Below are 13397 nucleotides of genomic sequence, written 5' to 3' on the forward strand. Positions count from 1 at the left end.
CAGCGTCCTCTCACAGTCTCTGTCATAGACACGTCTCTGGTCTCTGTAGTCTCAGCTAACGTAACGATAGCAGCGTCCTCTCACAGTCTCTGTCATAGACACGTCTCTGGTCTCTGTAGTCTGTGAGCGCGCTGAATGCACGCGCTGCAGGAGCAGACAGAGATACACTGATAATAATCAACAGGCTGATTATATGAAATGTCTTCAAAGCTAAATCAAGACAGAACTTGTTTGTGCAATAATAATTTAGCAAATATATATTTAAAGATTTTCAATCTCCTGATTTGACATAATGATTGATTCTGTGATTGATTCAACAGAACATAATGCTTTCTCTATTAAATGTACTGTAACAGATGTGTCGGCTACACAAAACACTATTAGTTATTTCAGCCATTAAAACGTGTTTGGTCTGTATTTTTAATTTACCTGCCGTCTTGACCAGTGAATCATAAAGTTAATTATGGATCCTGTCAGTAATATGGTGAGCATCATCAGCAGCTGTAGAGCAGAGGTGGTTGGCTGTAACAAGCAGGCGTTACCATGGTAACTACAAAGAAGTAGGTTTGTAGGGACGACCCGAGACGAGTTAAACCTTCATTAAGAAAAAGTATGATTTATTCGATTAATCGATTAATCGATCGGGATATTCGATAGAATACTCGATTACTAAAATATTTGATAGCTGCAGCTCTAGTGGCGTTAGATCAAACTGTTTCCTGTTTCTCTTGTGTTGATCTCTCAGTGTGTGTTTGTTTTTCCTCTCACACTGACTTCAGCTCAGATCATGGAGGTGTGTTCAGAGGACGAGGAGGACGGAGCAGAGTGTCCTGTCCCCAGCTGTCTGTCTCTGAAGAGTGATTGGTCCAACCATCGTGATATAAACTTCAGAAATGAACCTTCAAACACAAAGTAAGCCTCCAGACTAAAGAGACATTTACTTTATTGATCCTAAACTGGGACACTGTGGTGTTACAGCAGCAGGTCATCAGAGCAAATCAAACTGTATAAGAACAAACACAAAGTCAATAAGCACTAAGAATAGGAAGAAATATAAAGTTAGGTGGGGAGGTTTCTGTTTTAGTTGTTCAATGATGAAATCATGAAACAGACTGTGGATCATCTTAGAATTTATTCAGGTCAGACAACAGCAACTCAACAAACATGGCTGACAAAGAAACCTTCTCATCATCCACAGCTGCAGCCCTTTGTGTATTCACAGCTTCTTTTACAGCTTTGTCTTCAGACAGTTGATCAAAGATTCATGTCATTCATTAAAACTTGTTTGTTTTTTACAGAGTTCAGCAGAGCAGACAGAGAGCAGAGTCTCCTGTACCCAGCTGTCTGTCTATGAAGAGTGATCGGTCCAAAGACCTTTCTATATCCTTCAGAAATAAACCTGGACCCTCAAAGTAAGTCTTCTTACTAACTCCTTGTCTCTTCACATGTTTCCTTGTAGTGTCAAGTCAAAGGAAAAGGCTGTGTGACAGTTAAAGTGTAGAGGAGATGATAAAGGGAGTTTTTACTTCAGTTCTTTAGCTGGGACTTTTTGAAGAGTCTTTTAAGCCTCGTTTCCACACAGCAGTCCGGTACAGTTTGGTACGATTAAGTCTGATCCCGTTTCTAGTTTCCACAGCCAGCCGGGCCTTATTTAGTAGGCGACGTGTAAGCCGGATGATGATAGCCGCTATGTAACTAGCGTCATATGATAGCAGCTAACTGCTAACCGCTAACCGCTAACTAATGAATTCAACAAAGGAGAAAAACGCGACACAAACAAAACCAATGAAGAAGACATCCAGCAGTTCATCTCCTCTGTCACTGTCATGTGACTCTTTATTACAAGAACTCAATCCAGCTTTGTTTCAGAGAAGGCTGTGTGCGGCGAGGAGAAATACACACGCAAACAATCAGCTGTGTTACAGTCAATGGTTTAAACACGCCAGAGTTTTGTTTGCCGACGTAACACAGGAAGTGACGATTCTTTCCAAAAAGTGGGACGGTACGGATCGGTTATTTGGGAACCTTTCCCGGGATTAGTCTATGGAAACGCCGCAAAATGCGCGCCGTACGGAGACGAACCGAGCCGGACCGCTCGGTGGAAACGGGGCTTAAGACCTTCTTGATCCACAGCAGCACAGAGCTCAGCTTCACGTCCGTCCTCTGATTGTCTTCTTCAAACAGGAGACATGTTGATCATCAGAGCGTTCAAAAGTCTCCCATGAAACACAGCTGTGTCATACTGTGACAGATCTTTGCTTGTATACTGCAGCTTGATCATCAGAAACAGAGCAACTTTGAGAAATTAAACTTTAATGAAAACACAATTCAAAGCCACAAGAAAATATTCCTAATTGTTCATCTTCAACTAAAATGTTCCGGCGCTTTCTTCAGTCTCTGTTGAAGGTCGGATATCAATGAAACAAAATCATTGACTAAACGGACGATAGTCTGATGTGAAATCATGCGGGACACATGAAGTGTCCTCCCCTCTTCTCCATCAGCTCCGGGAGCTCCACCATCTAAAGATCTGATTGGTCAGTGGGCGGAGCTTTAACCTGCTCCGGAGCAGGTCAGGTGTTCAGCATAAGTTACCGTGGTGATATACCCAGGTAAAAAGTAATCGACCCTCGTAGGACTGAAAACCCAGAGTTAACCCTGAAGTGACCTCGCTAAGCTCCAATCCTGCTTCGTAGTATAGACCTCAGATAATGGAGGGGCGTTTAGAGGACGAGGAGGACGGAGCAGAGTGTCCTGTACCCAGCTGTCTGTCTCTGAACAGTGATCGGTCCAACCTTCGTGATATAAACTTCAGAAATGAACCTTCAAACACAAAGTAAGCCTCCAGACTAAAGAGACATTTACTTTATTGATCCTAAACTGGGACACTGTGGTGTTACAGCAGCAGGTCATCAGAGCAAATCAAACTGTATAAGAACAAACACAAAGTCAATAAGCACTAAGAATAGGAAGAAATATAAAGTTAGGTGGGGAGGTTTCTGTTTTAGTTGTTCAATGATGAAATCATGAAACAGACTGTGGATCATCTTAGAATTTATTCAGGTCAGACAACAGCAACCCAACAAACATGGCTGACAAAGAAACCTTCTCATCATCCACAGCTGCAGCCCTTTGTGTATTCACAGCTTCTTTTACAGCTTTGTCTTCAGACAGTCGATCAAAGATTCATGTCATTCATTAAAACTTGTTTGTTTTTTACAGAGTTCAGCAGAGCAGACAGAGAGCAGAGTCTCCTGTACCCAGCTGTCTGTCTATGAAGAGTGATTGGTCCAAAGATGAACCTGAGAACTTCAGTAAAGAATCTGGACCCTCAAAGTAAGTCTTCTTACTAACTCCTTGTCTCCTCACATGTTTCCTTGTAGGCTCAGTCACCTTGTAAAGCTGTAATCTAAGAGGACTCTTACAAACCTTTGAACCTGCCCGTTATCCTCCTACTTCTCATTAGTACGTTTATTAGAAGCAGAAGATGGCGCTCAGCACGGCCCCTGTTTCAGTTTGTTATTGTCTCTGTTTAGTCTTTCCAGCATCATCTGATATGATACTGTGAGCTCATACGTAAGAAGGTGTTTGAGACAGCAGAGAGTCAAAGGAAAAGTCTGTGTGACAGTTAAAGTGTAGAGGAGATGATAAAGTGAGTCTTTACTTCACTTCTTTAGCTGGGACTTTTGAAGAGTCTTTAAGACCTTCTTGATCCACAGCAGCACAGAGCTCAGCTTCACGTCCGTCCTCTGATTGTCTTCTTCAAACAGGAGACATGTTGATCATCAGAGCGTTCAAAAGTCTCCCATGAAACACAGCTGTGTCATACTGTGACAGATCTTTGCTTGTATAGTATAGTACACAGGTCACCTAGTGGCTGACCCCGGTCTGAAAACAGAGCCAGCTGCCGTCCTACACTGCAGACTATGAGCTGAATCCAAACAGAAGAAAGAAGGCGTTACCTGCTCTCTGTCATCACCTGACTGTTTACATTGTGTTTGATAAATCTTCATATTTTCTATCAGTCAAACATCAGTTTAATTCTAAAGACATGTCTTCACAGGGGGACCAAGAGGACTCATGTTAGTCTTGTTTTTAGAGCTGCAGCTATCGAATATTTTAGTAATCGAGTATTCTATCGAATAACCCGATAGATTAATCGAGTAACCGAATAAATCATACTTTTGCTTAATGAAGGTTTAACTCGTCTCGGGTCGTCCTTACAAACCTGCTTCTTTGCAGTTACCATGGTAACGCCTGCTTGTTACAACCAACCACCTCTGCTCTACAGCTGCTGACACTCACCATATTACTGACAGGGTCCATAATTAACTTTATGATTCACTGGTCAAGACGGCAGGTAAATTAAAAATACAGGCCAAACATGTTTTATTGGCTGAAATAGCAAATAGTGTTTTGTGTAGCCGACACATCTGTTACAGTACATTTAATAGAGAAAGCATTATGTTCTGTTGAATCAATCACAGAATCAATCATTATGTCAGATCAGGAAATTGAGAAACTTTAAATATATATTTGCTAAATTATTATTCCACAAACAAGTTCTGTCTTGATTTAGCTTTGAAGACATCAGACATTTCATATAATCAGCCTGTTGATTATTAGAAGTGTATCTCTGTCTGCTCCTGCAGCGCGTGCATTCAGCGCGCTCACAGACTACAGAGACCAGAGACGTGTCTATGACTGAGACTGTGAGAGGACGCTGCTATCGTTATGTTAGCTGAGACTACAGAGACCAGAGACGTGTCTATGACAGAGACTGTGAGGACGTTACTATCGTTATGTTAGCTGAGACTACAGAGACCAGAGACGTGTCTATGACAGAGACTGTGAGAGGACGCTGCTATCGTTATGTTAGCTGAGACTACAGAGACCATAGACGTGTCTATGACAGAGACTGTGAGAGGACGCTGCTATCGTTATGTTAGCTGAGACTACAGAGACCAGAGACGTGTCTATGACAGAGACTGTGAGAGGACGCTGCTATCGTTACGTTAGCTGAGACTACAGAGACCATAGACGTGTCTATGACAGAGACTGTGAGAGGACGCTGCTATCGTTATGTTAGCTGAGACTACAGAGACCAGAGACGTGTCTATGACAGAGACTGTGAGAGGACGCTGCTATCGTTACGTTAGCTGAGACTACAGAGACCAGAGACGTGTCTATGACAGAGACTGTGAGAGGACGCTGCTATCGTTACGTTAGCTGAGACTACAGAGACCAGAGACGTGTCTATGACAGAGACTGTGAGAGGACGTGGCTATCGTTATGTTAGCTCAGACTACAGAGACCAGAGACGTGTCTATGACAGAGACTGTGAGAGGACGCTGCTATCGTTACGTTAGCTGAGACTACAGAGACCAGAGACGTGTCTATGACAGAGACTGTGAGAGGACGCTGCTATCGTTACGTTAGCTGAGACTACAGAGACCAGAGACGTGTCTATGACAGAGACTGTGAGAGGACGCTGCTATCGTTACGTTAGCTGAGACTACAGAGACCAGAGACGTGTCTATGACAGAGACTGTGTGAGGACGCTGCTATCGTTGTGTTAGCTGCAAACACGGAGAGAGTGAACGGAGAAAAGCCGACCGTTTGACCGGATCACGTGTTCCCGACTCGGTCGTATGGATCACGGATCAACTGTGTGCTGACTAAAAGTTAAAAGGGCCGCGCTCGTGTGTGTGTGTGTCAGAGAGAGGAGCAGGTAGCTGCAGCTACATTTAAACGTGTTTTATACACACACAAAAATAAATAAAAAACTTAACGAAGCCTTGAGGCAGCGAAAATTCCTCGATGAATGTTTGTAATCGAATTATTCGAGTTATTTGAGGAATCGTTTCAGCTCTACTTGTTTTTAGTGTCAGTTTGACAGAAATCTGGTCTGAAGTGTTGATATATATTTTGGGCCTTTGGGGTTGCCGTAGGTGACTTAGTTCACAGAAGTTATGAAACAAGAGAAGCTAATAACAATGTCTCCATATTTTCTTCTAGCCATACGGCTGAAACATTTACCTGTGAGCGTCATTTCATGTTCAGATCTTGCATTGTTTATTTTGAGTATGTTTAATGAGGTTACAACGTGAGATAACAATTGACATATTCGCGATGCTAACCGCTAGCATTCGTAATCAAATTCTCATAGACGTTAGCATCATGCTAGCGGACTTTTCGGTAGTTTAGCATATTATGAGGTGAATAACTTATGTTTGATGTCTGTTTAGTTTTACAGCTTCCTTTATTAAAGACTGGACAAACAAACTTCAGTTTCTTTATTGGAGGAAAACTGTGAGCTATCTGTGGAGCTGTGTATCAGGCTAAAGAAGTCACGCACACACACACACGGGCAGAATAGACGGCGTCTGTAAATTAGCTGACAACAGCTCCTGAGTCAGTCTGGAGAAGCACTGCCAAAAACCGCGGCTTTGGCGATCACGTGATCGCGTTTTTTGAAATCGTGATTTCGATCATTCATCCATCCATCCATTTTCTGCCTCTTATCCGGGGCCGGGTCGCGGGGGCAGCAGTCTAAGCAGAGACGCCCAGACTTCCCTCACCCCAGACACCTCCTCCAGCTCTTCCGGTGGGACCCCGAGGCGTTCCCAAGCCAGCTGAGAGACATAGTCTCTCCAGCATGTCCTGGGTCTACCCCGAGGCCTCCTCCCGGAGGGACATGCCCGGAAAACCTCCCTAGGGAGGCGTCCAGGGGGCATCCGGACCAGATGCCCGAACCATCTCAACTGACTCCTCTCGATGTGGAGGAGTAACGGCTCTACTCCGAGCTCCTCCCTGGTGACTGAGCTCCTCACCCTATCTCTAAGGGTGCTCCCAGCAACCCTACGGAGCAAGCCCATTTCGGCCGCTTGTATCCGAGATCTCGTTCTTTCGGTCATGACCCAGAGCTCATGACCATAGGTGAGGGTAGGAATGAAGATCGACCGGTAAATCGAGAGCTTCGCCTTTCGGCTTAGCTCCTTCTTCACCAAGACGGACCGATACAGCGACTGCATGACTGCAGCCGCCGCACCGATCCATCTGTCGATCTCACGCTCCATCTTCCCCCCACTCGTGAACAAGACCCCGAGATACTTAAACTCCTCCACCTGGGGCAAGGACTCCCCACCGACCCGAAGAGGGCAAGCCACCTTTTTCTGGTCGAGAACCATGGCCTCAGATTTAGAGGTCCTGATCCTCATCCCAGCCGCCTCACACTCGGTAGCGAACCGCCCCAGTGCGCGCTGGAGGTCCGGGTTCGATGGAGCCAACAAGACCACTGATTTCGATCAGAAAACGATAAATCGTTCAGCCTTACTCAGAGGGTTGATCAAAGATTCATGTCATTCATTAAAACTTGTTTGTTTTTTACAGAGTTCAGCAGAACAGACAGAGAGCAGAGTCTCCTGTACCCAGCTGTCTGTCTATGAAGAGTGATCGGTCCAAAGACCTTCCTATATCCTTCAGAAATAAACCTGGACCCTCAAAGTAAGTCTTCTTACTAACTCCTTGTCTCTTCACATGTTTCCTTGTAGGGTCAAGCCAAAGGAAAAGTCTGTGTGACAGTTAAAGTGTAGAGGAGATGATAAAGTGAGTTTTTACTTAGTTCTTTAGCTGGGACTTTTTGAAGAGTCTTTTAAGCCTCGTTTCCACACAGCAGTCCGGTACAGTTTGGTACGATTAAGTCTGATCCCGTTTGCGTTTCCACAGCCAGCCGTGCCCTATTTAGTAGGCGACGTGTAAGCTGGATGATGATAGCCGCTATGTAACTAGCGTCATATGATAGCAGCTAGCTGCTAACAGCTAACCGCTAACTAATAAATTCAACAAAGGAGAAAAACGCAACACAAACAAAACCATCGAAGAAGACATCCAGCAGTTCATCTCCTCTGTCACTGTCATGTGACTCTTTATTAAAAGAACTCAATCCAGCTTTGTTTCAGAGAAGGCTGTGTGCGGCGAGGACAAATACACACGGAAACAATCAGCTGTGTTACAGTCAATGGTTTAAACACGGCAGAGTTTTGTTTGCCGACGTAACACAGGAAGTGACGATTCTTTCCAAAAAGTGGGACGGTACGGATCGGTTATTTGGGAACCTTTCCCGGGATTAGTCTATGGAAACGCCGCAAAATGCGCGCCGTACGGAGACGAACCGAGCCGGACCGCTCGGTGGAAACGGGGCTTAAGACCTTCTTGATCCAAAGCAGCACAGAGCTCAGCTTCACGTCCGTCCTCTGATTGTCTTCTTCAAACAGGAGACATGTTGATCATCAGAGCGTTCAAAAGTCTTCATGAAACACAGCTGTGTCATACTGTGACAGATCTTTGCTTGTATACTGCAGCTTGATCATCAGAAACAGAGCAACTTTGAGAAATTAAACTTTAATGAAAACACAATTCAAAGCCACAAGAAAATATTCCTAATTGTTCATCTTCAACTAAAATGTTCCGGCGCTTTCTTCAGTCTCTGTTGAAGGTCGGATATCAGTGAAACAAAATCATTGACTAAACGGATGATAGTCTGATGTGAAATCATGCGGGACACATGAAGTGTCCTCCCCTCTTCTCCATCAGCTCCGGGAGCTCCACCATCTAAAGATCTGATTGGTCAGTGGGCGGAGCTTTAACCTGCTCCGGAGCAGGTCAGGTGTTCAGCATAAGTTACCGTGGTGATGTACCCAGGTAAAAAGTAATTGACCCTCGAAGGACTGAAAACCCAGAGTTAACCCTGAAGTGACCTCGCTAAGCTCCAATCCTGCTTCGTAGTATAGACCTCAGATCATGGAGGTGTGTTTAGAGGACGAGGAGGACGGAGCAGAGTGTCCTCTACCCAGCTGTCTGTCTCTGAACAGTGATTGGTCCAACCTTCGTGATATAAACTTCAGAAATGAACCTTCAAACACAAAGTAAGCCTCCAGACTAAAGACACATTTACTTTATTGATCCTAAACTGGGACACTGTGGTGTTACAGCAGCAGGTCATCAGAGCAAATCAAACTGTATAAGAACAAACACAAAGTCAATAAGCACTAAGAATAGTAAGAAATATAAAGTTAGGTGGGGAGGTTTCTGTTTTAGTTGTTCAATGATGAAATCATGAAACAGACTGTGGATCATCTTAGAATTTATTCAGGTCAGACAACAGCAACCCAACAAACATGGCTGACAAAGAAACCTTCTCATCATCCACAGCTGCAGCCCTTTGTGTATTCACAGCTTCTTTTACAGCTTTGTCTTCAGACAGTCGATCAAAGATTCATGTCATTCATTAAAACTTGTTTGTTTTTTACAGAGTTCAGCAGAGCAGACAGAGAGCAGAGTCTCCTGTACCCAGCTGTCTGTCTATGAAGAGTGATTGGTCCAAAGATGAACCTGAGAACTTCAGTAAAGAATCTGGACCCTCAAAGTAAGTCTTCTTACTAACTCCTTGTCTCCTCACATGTTTCCTTGTAGGCTCAGTCACCTTGTAAAGCTGTAATCTAAGAGGACTCTTACAAACCTTTGAACCTGCCCGTTATCCTCCTACTTCTCTTTACTACGTTTATTAGAAGCAGAAGATGGCGCTCAGCACGGCCCCTGTTTCAGTTTGATATCGTCTCTGTTTAGTCTTTCCAGCATCATCTGATATGATACTGTGAGCTCATACGTAAGAAGGTGTTTGAGAAAGCAGAGAGTCAAAGGAAAAGTCTGTGTGACAGTTAAAGTGTAGAGGAGATGATAAAGTGAGTCTTTACTTCAGTTCTTTAGCTGGGACTTTTGAAGAGTCTTTAAGACCTTCTTGATCCACAGCAGCACAGAGCTCAGCTTCACGTCCGTCCTCTGATTGTCTTCTTCAAACAGGAGACATGTTGATCATCAGAGCGTTCAAAAGTCTCCCATGAAACACAGCTGTGTCATACTGTGACAGATCTTTGCTTGTATAGTATAGTACACAGGTCACCTAGTGGCTGACCCCGGTCTGAAAACAGAGCCAGCTGCCTTCCTACACTGCAGACTATGAGCTGAATCCAAACAGAAGAAAGAAGGCGTTACCTGCTCTCTGTGATCACCTGACTGTTTACATTGTGTTTGATAAATCTTCATATTTTCTATCAGTCAACCATCAGTTTAATTCTAAAGACATGTCTTCACAGGGGGACCAAGAGGACTCATGTTACAGAGGAGGAGACGTCCTGTCCTCAGTATGGAAAAAGATCCAGACCAGGATCTGGACTGCAGACGGTCAGTCAGAGCAGCACTGAACAAAGTAAGACTGTACACCTTTGTGCTTCTGTGATCTCCTCAAACACGACTTTTATTGGTCAATGTCAAAAGTCTAGAAATTAAAACTCTTTTTACTTCTTTTACAAAAACATCTGAAAACAATAATCAGATTGTATCATTCTCTCTTTCAGTAGATACAGGTCAGCAGGAGGTTTTAGATCAACATAAGGTCAGTCTGAGGAAGAGATGTGAACGTGTGACTGAAGGAAGTGATGAAACAGGAAGTAGAATCCACCTCAACAGGATCTACACTGAGCTCCACATCACAGAGGGGCAGAGTGAAGAGGTGGACACCCAACATGAGGTGAGACAGATGGAGACAAACTCTAAAAAGAAGAAGACCGTCCATGAGACTCCAATCAAGTGCCAGGACATCTTTAAAGCCTTACCCGACCAACAGGAACCAAAGACAGGAGCTCAACCGGACCAACAGGAACCAAAGACAGGAGCTCAACCGGACCAACAGGAACCAAAGACAGGAGCTCCACCGGACCAACAGGAACCAAAGACAGGAGCTCCACCGGACCAACAGGAACCAAAGACAGGAGCTCAACCCGACCAACAGGAACCAAAGACAGGAGCTCAACCCGACCAACAGGAACCAAAGACAGGAGCTCAACCCGACCAACAGAAACCCATCAGAGTGGTTCTGACAAACGGCGTGGCTGGTGTTGGAAAAACCTTCTCGGTGCAGAAGTTCACTCTGGACTGGGCCGAGGGCTCAGAGAACCAAGACGTCAGTCTGCTGATCCTGCTTTCATTCAGGGAGCTGAACTTGGTCAGAGATCAGCACTACAGTCTTCTTGAGCTGCTCCGTGTTTTCCATCCAACATTACAGAAGGTGGAAGCAGAGACGCTCGCTGTCTGTAAACTGTTGTTCATCTTTGACGGCCTGGATGAAAGCAGACTGTCATTGGACTTCACAAACAGGGAGGTTGTGTCTGATGTCACACAGAAGTCATCGTTAAACACACTGTTCACAAACCTCATCGAGGGGAATCTGCTCCCCTCAGCTCTCATCTGGATCACTTCTCGACCTGCAGCAGCCAATCAGATCCCTCCTTCATGTGTTGACAGGGTAACAGAAGTACGAGGCTTCACTGACGCCCAGAAGGAGGAGTACTTCAGGAGGAGGTTCAGTGATGAAGATCTGTCCAGCAGAATCATCTCACACATCCAGACATCCAGGAGCCTCCACATCATGTGTCTGATCCCGGTCTTCTGCTGGATCACCGCCACAGTTCTGGAGCACATGATGAGCACAGAGCAGAGAGGAGAGCTGCCCAAGACCCTGACTGACATGTACTCACACTTCCTGCTGGTTCAGACAAAGAGGAAGAAGAACAAGTATCATGAGATGAGTCCACATGAGCTGACGGAGGCCGACAGAGAAGTTCTTCTGAAGCTGGGGAGGCTGGCGTTTGAACATCTGGAGGACGGAAACATCCTGTTCTATCAAGAAGACCTGGAGCGGTGTGGTCTGGATGTCACAGAGGCCTCGGTGTTCTCAGGAGTTTGTACAGAGATCTTCAAAACAGAGTGTGTGATCTTCCAGAAAACAGTCTACTGCTTTGTTCATCTGAGCGTTCAGGAGTTTCTGGCTGCAGTCTACATGTTCCACTGTTTCACCAACAGGAACACAACAGTACTGAGGACTTTTCTGGAGCAAGCCAACAGTGAACAAGACGATTCCGACTACAGAGAAGATTCCAGCGACGACGACAGCATCTACAACAGTGGCGACGTAGACGACACTTGTTTAAATGGCTTCTTGAGAGGTGCCATGCAGAAATCCCTGAAAAGTCAGAACGGTCACCTGGACTTGTTTGTTCGCTTCCTTCATGGTCTTTCTCTGGAGTCAAACCAGAGACTCTTAGGAGGCCTGCTGGGTCAGACAGACAACAGTCCAGAAATGATCCAGACAGTCATCAACAACCTGAAGGAGATGAACAGTGAAGATATGATGATGATAGATGATAGATATGATGAGTCTCCTGACAGAAGCATCAACATCTTCCACTGTCTGACGGAGATGAAGGACCTCTCAGTCCATCAGGAGATCCAAGAGTTCCTGAAGTCAGAGAACAGATCAGAGGAGAAACTCTCTGAGATCCACTGCTCTGCTCTGGCCTACATGCTGCAGATGTCTGAGGAGGTTCTGGATGAGTTTGACCTGAAGAAGTACAACACATCAGTCCAGGGACGATGGAGACTGATTCCAGCTGTGAGGAACTGCAGGAAGGCAAAGTAAGTCCAGATGTGATGAGCATTATAAATCAGTGTCATGTACTAATTAACTTTTTTAATTAAAAACTACACAAATCCTCTCTGTTCACCAAATAGTGTTCATCTGTTAATGTTCAGGAGAAACAGTCAGTTGTAGTTTATTTATATTTATTTTTACATTCAGGAGAGAATTCCCAAAGAAGTTCACAGAAAAACTGTTCTACATTTTCTTCTTTCTCGCCTTTTGAAAGTCTAACCAAATGTACCTGCTAACAGAAAACAAGCAACACTGTTACCATGGAAACTTTGTCAGCCATGTTTGTTCGCTTGCTGTTGTCTGTCTACATTTGATTCTTTGCTGACTTGTTTGATTTGTGGATCATTCTGTATTTTCACGTTTATAGAAGTGAGCCAGACGGCAGGAGAATGAGATGGTCCTCCTCCAGAGTTTCTGTTCAATCAGTTTCAAATGGTTTTTATAGTCCAGAGAGAGTCCTCTGATAGACTGATGTCATCCTCAATAAAACTGCACTTGTTTCTATTCTTCTGTAACATTTAGTCAACCATTCAAAGATGAAAAATGTGCAGGTTTAAAAAACCAGTGATGAGACTTTTTGTGTCAGTGACAGATTCCACTGATGTGTAAAGACCAAACAGGACAAACGGTTTAATGGTCCTTTAAATATGAGCAGAGGTCCAACAAAAATGAAGAAGAAAAGAATCCCTGAAATTCCAGGTGAAGACAAAAAGACTACTGAGAAGAATTTCAAAGCAGTCTGACATTAGCAAACAGATACAAAATATGCACACACAAATAAATGGAAATAGGATGACAAAACAAGAAAGTTAGATGCTGCTGTGACACACATGTAAGACATTGAGTCATA

The 13397-nt window shown here is 44.4% G+C and overlaps 1 protein-coding gene across 2 annotated transcripts in view; it reads left to right on the forward strand.

The window, feature by feature from the left end:
• LOC306841800 (NACHT, LRR and PYD domains-containing protein 12-like) overlaps positions 1-13397 on the forward strand; it is a 41018-nt gene that overhangs the window by 6892 nt on the left and 20729 nt on the right. For both annotated transcript variants that reach the window (XM_079371794.1, XM_079371793.1), the window contains exons 2-8: positions 780-912; positions 1299-1412; positions 3223-3336; positions 7393-7506; positions 9314-9427; positions 10155-10267; positions 10416-12531. In XM_079371794.1, the coding sequence (XP_079227920.1) occupies positions 788-912; positions 1299-1412; positions 3223-3336; positions 7393-7506; positions 9314-9427; positions 10155-10267; positions 10416-12531 (2810 nt within the window). In that variant the 5' untranslated portion in view covers positions 780-787. The remainder of the gene's footprint in view (positions 1-779; positions 913-1298; positions 1413-3222; positions 3337-7392; positions 7507-9313; positions 9428-10154; positions 10268-10415; positions 12532-13397) is intronic.

Source organism: Symphodus melops, assembly GCF_947650265.1.
Source record: "Symphodus melops genome assembly, chromosome: 20".
NCBI lineage: Eukaryota > Metazoa > Chordata > Actinopteri > Labriformes > Labridae > Symphodus > Symphodus melops.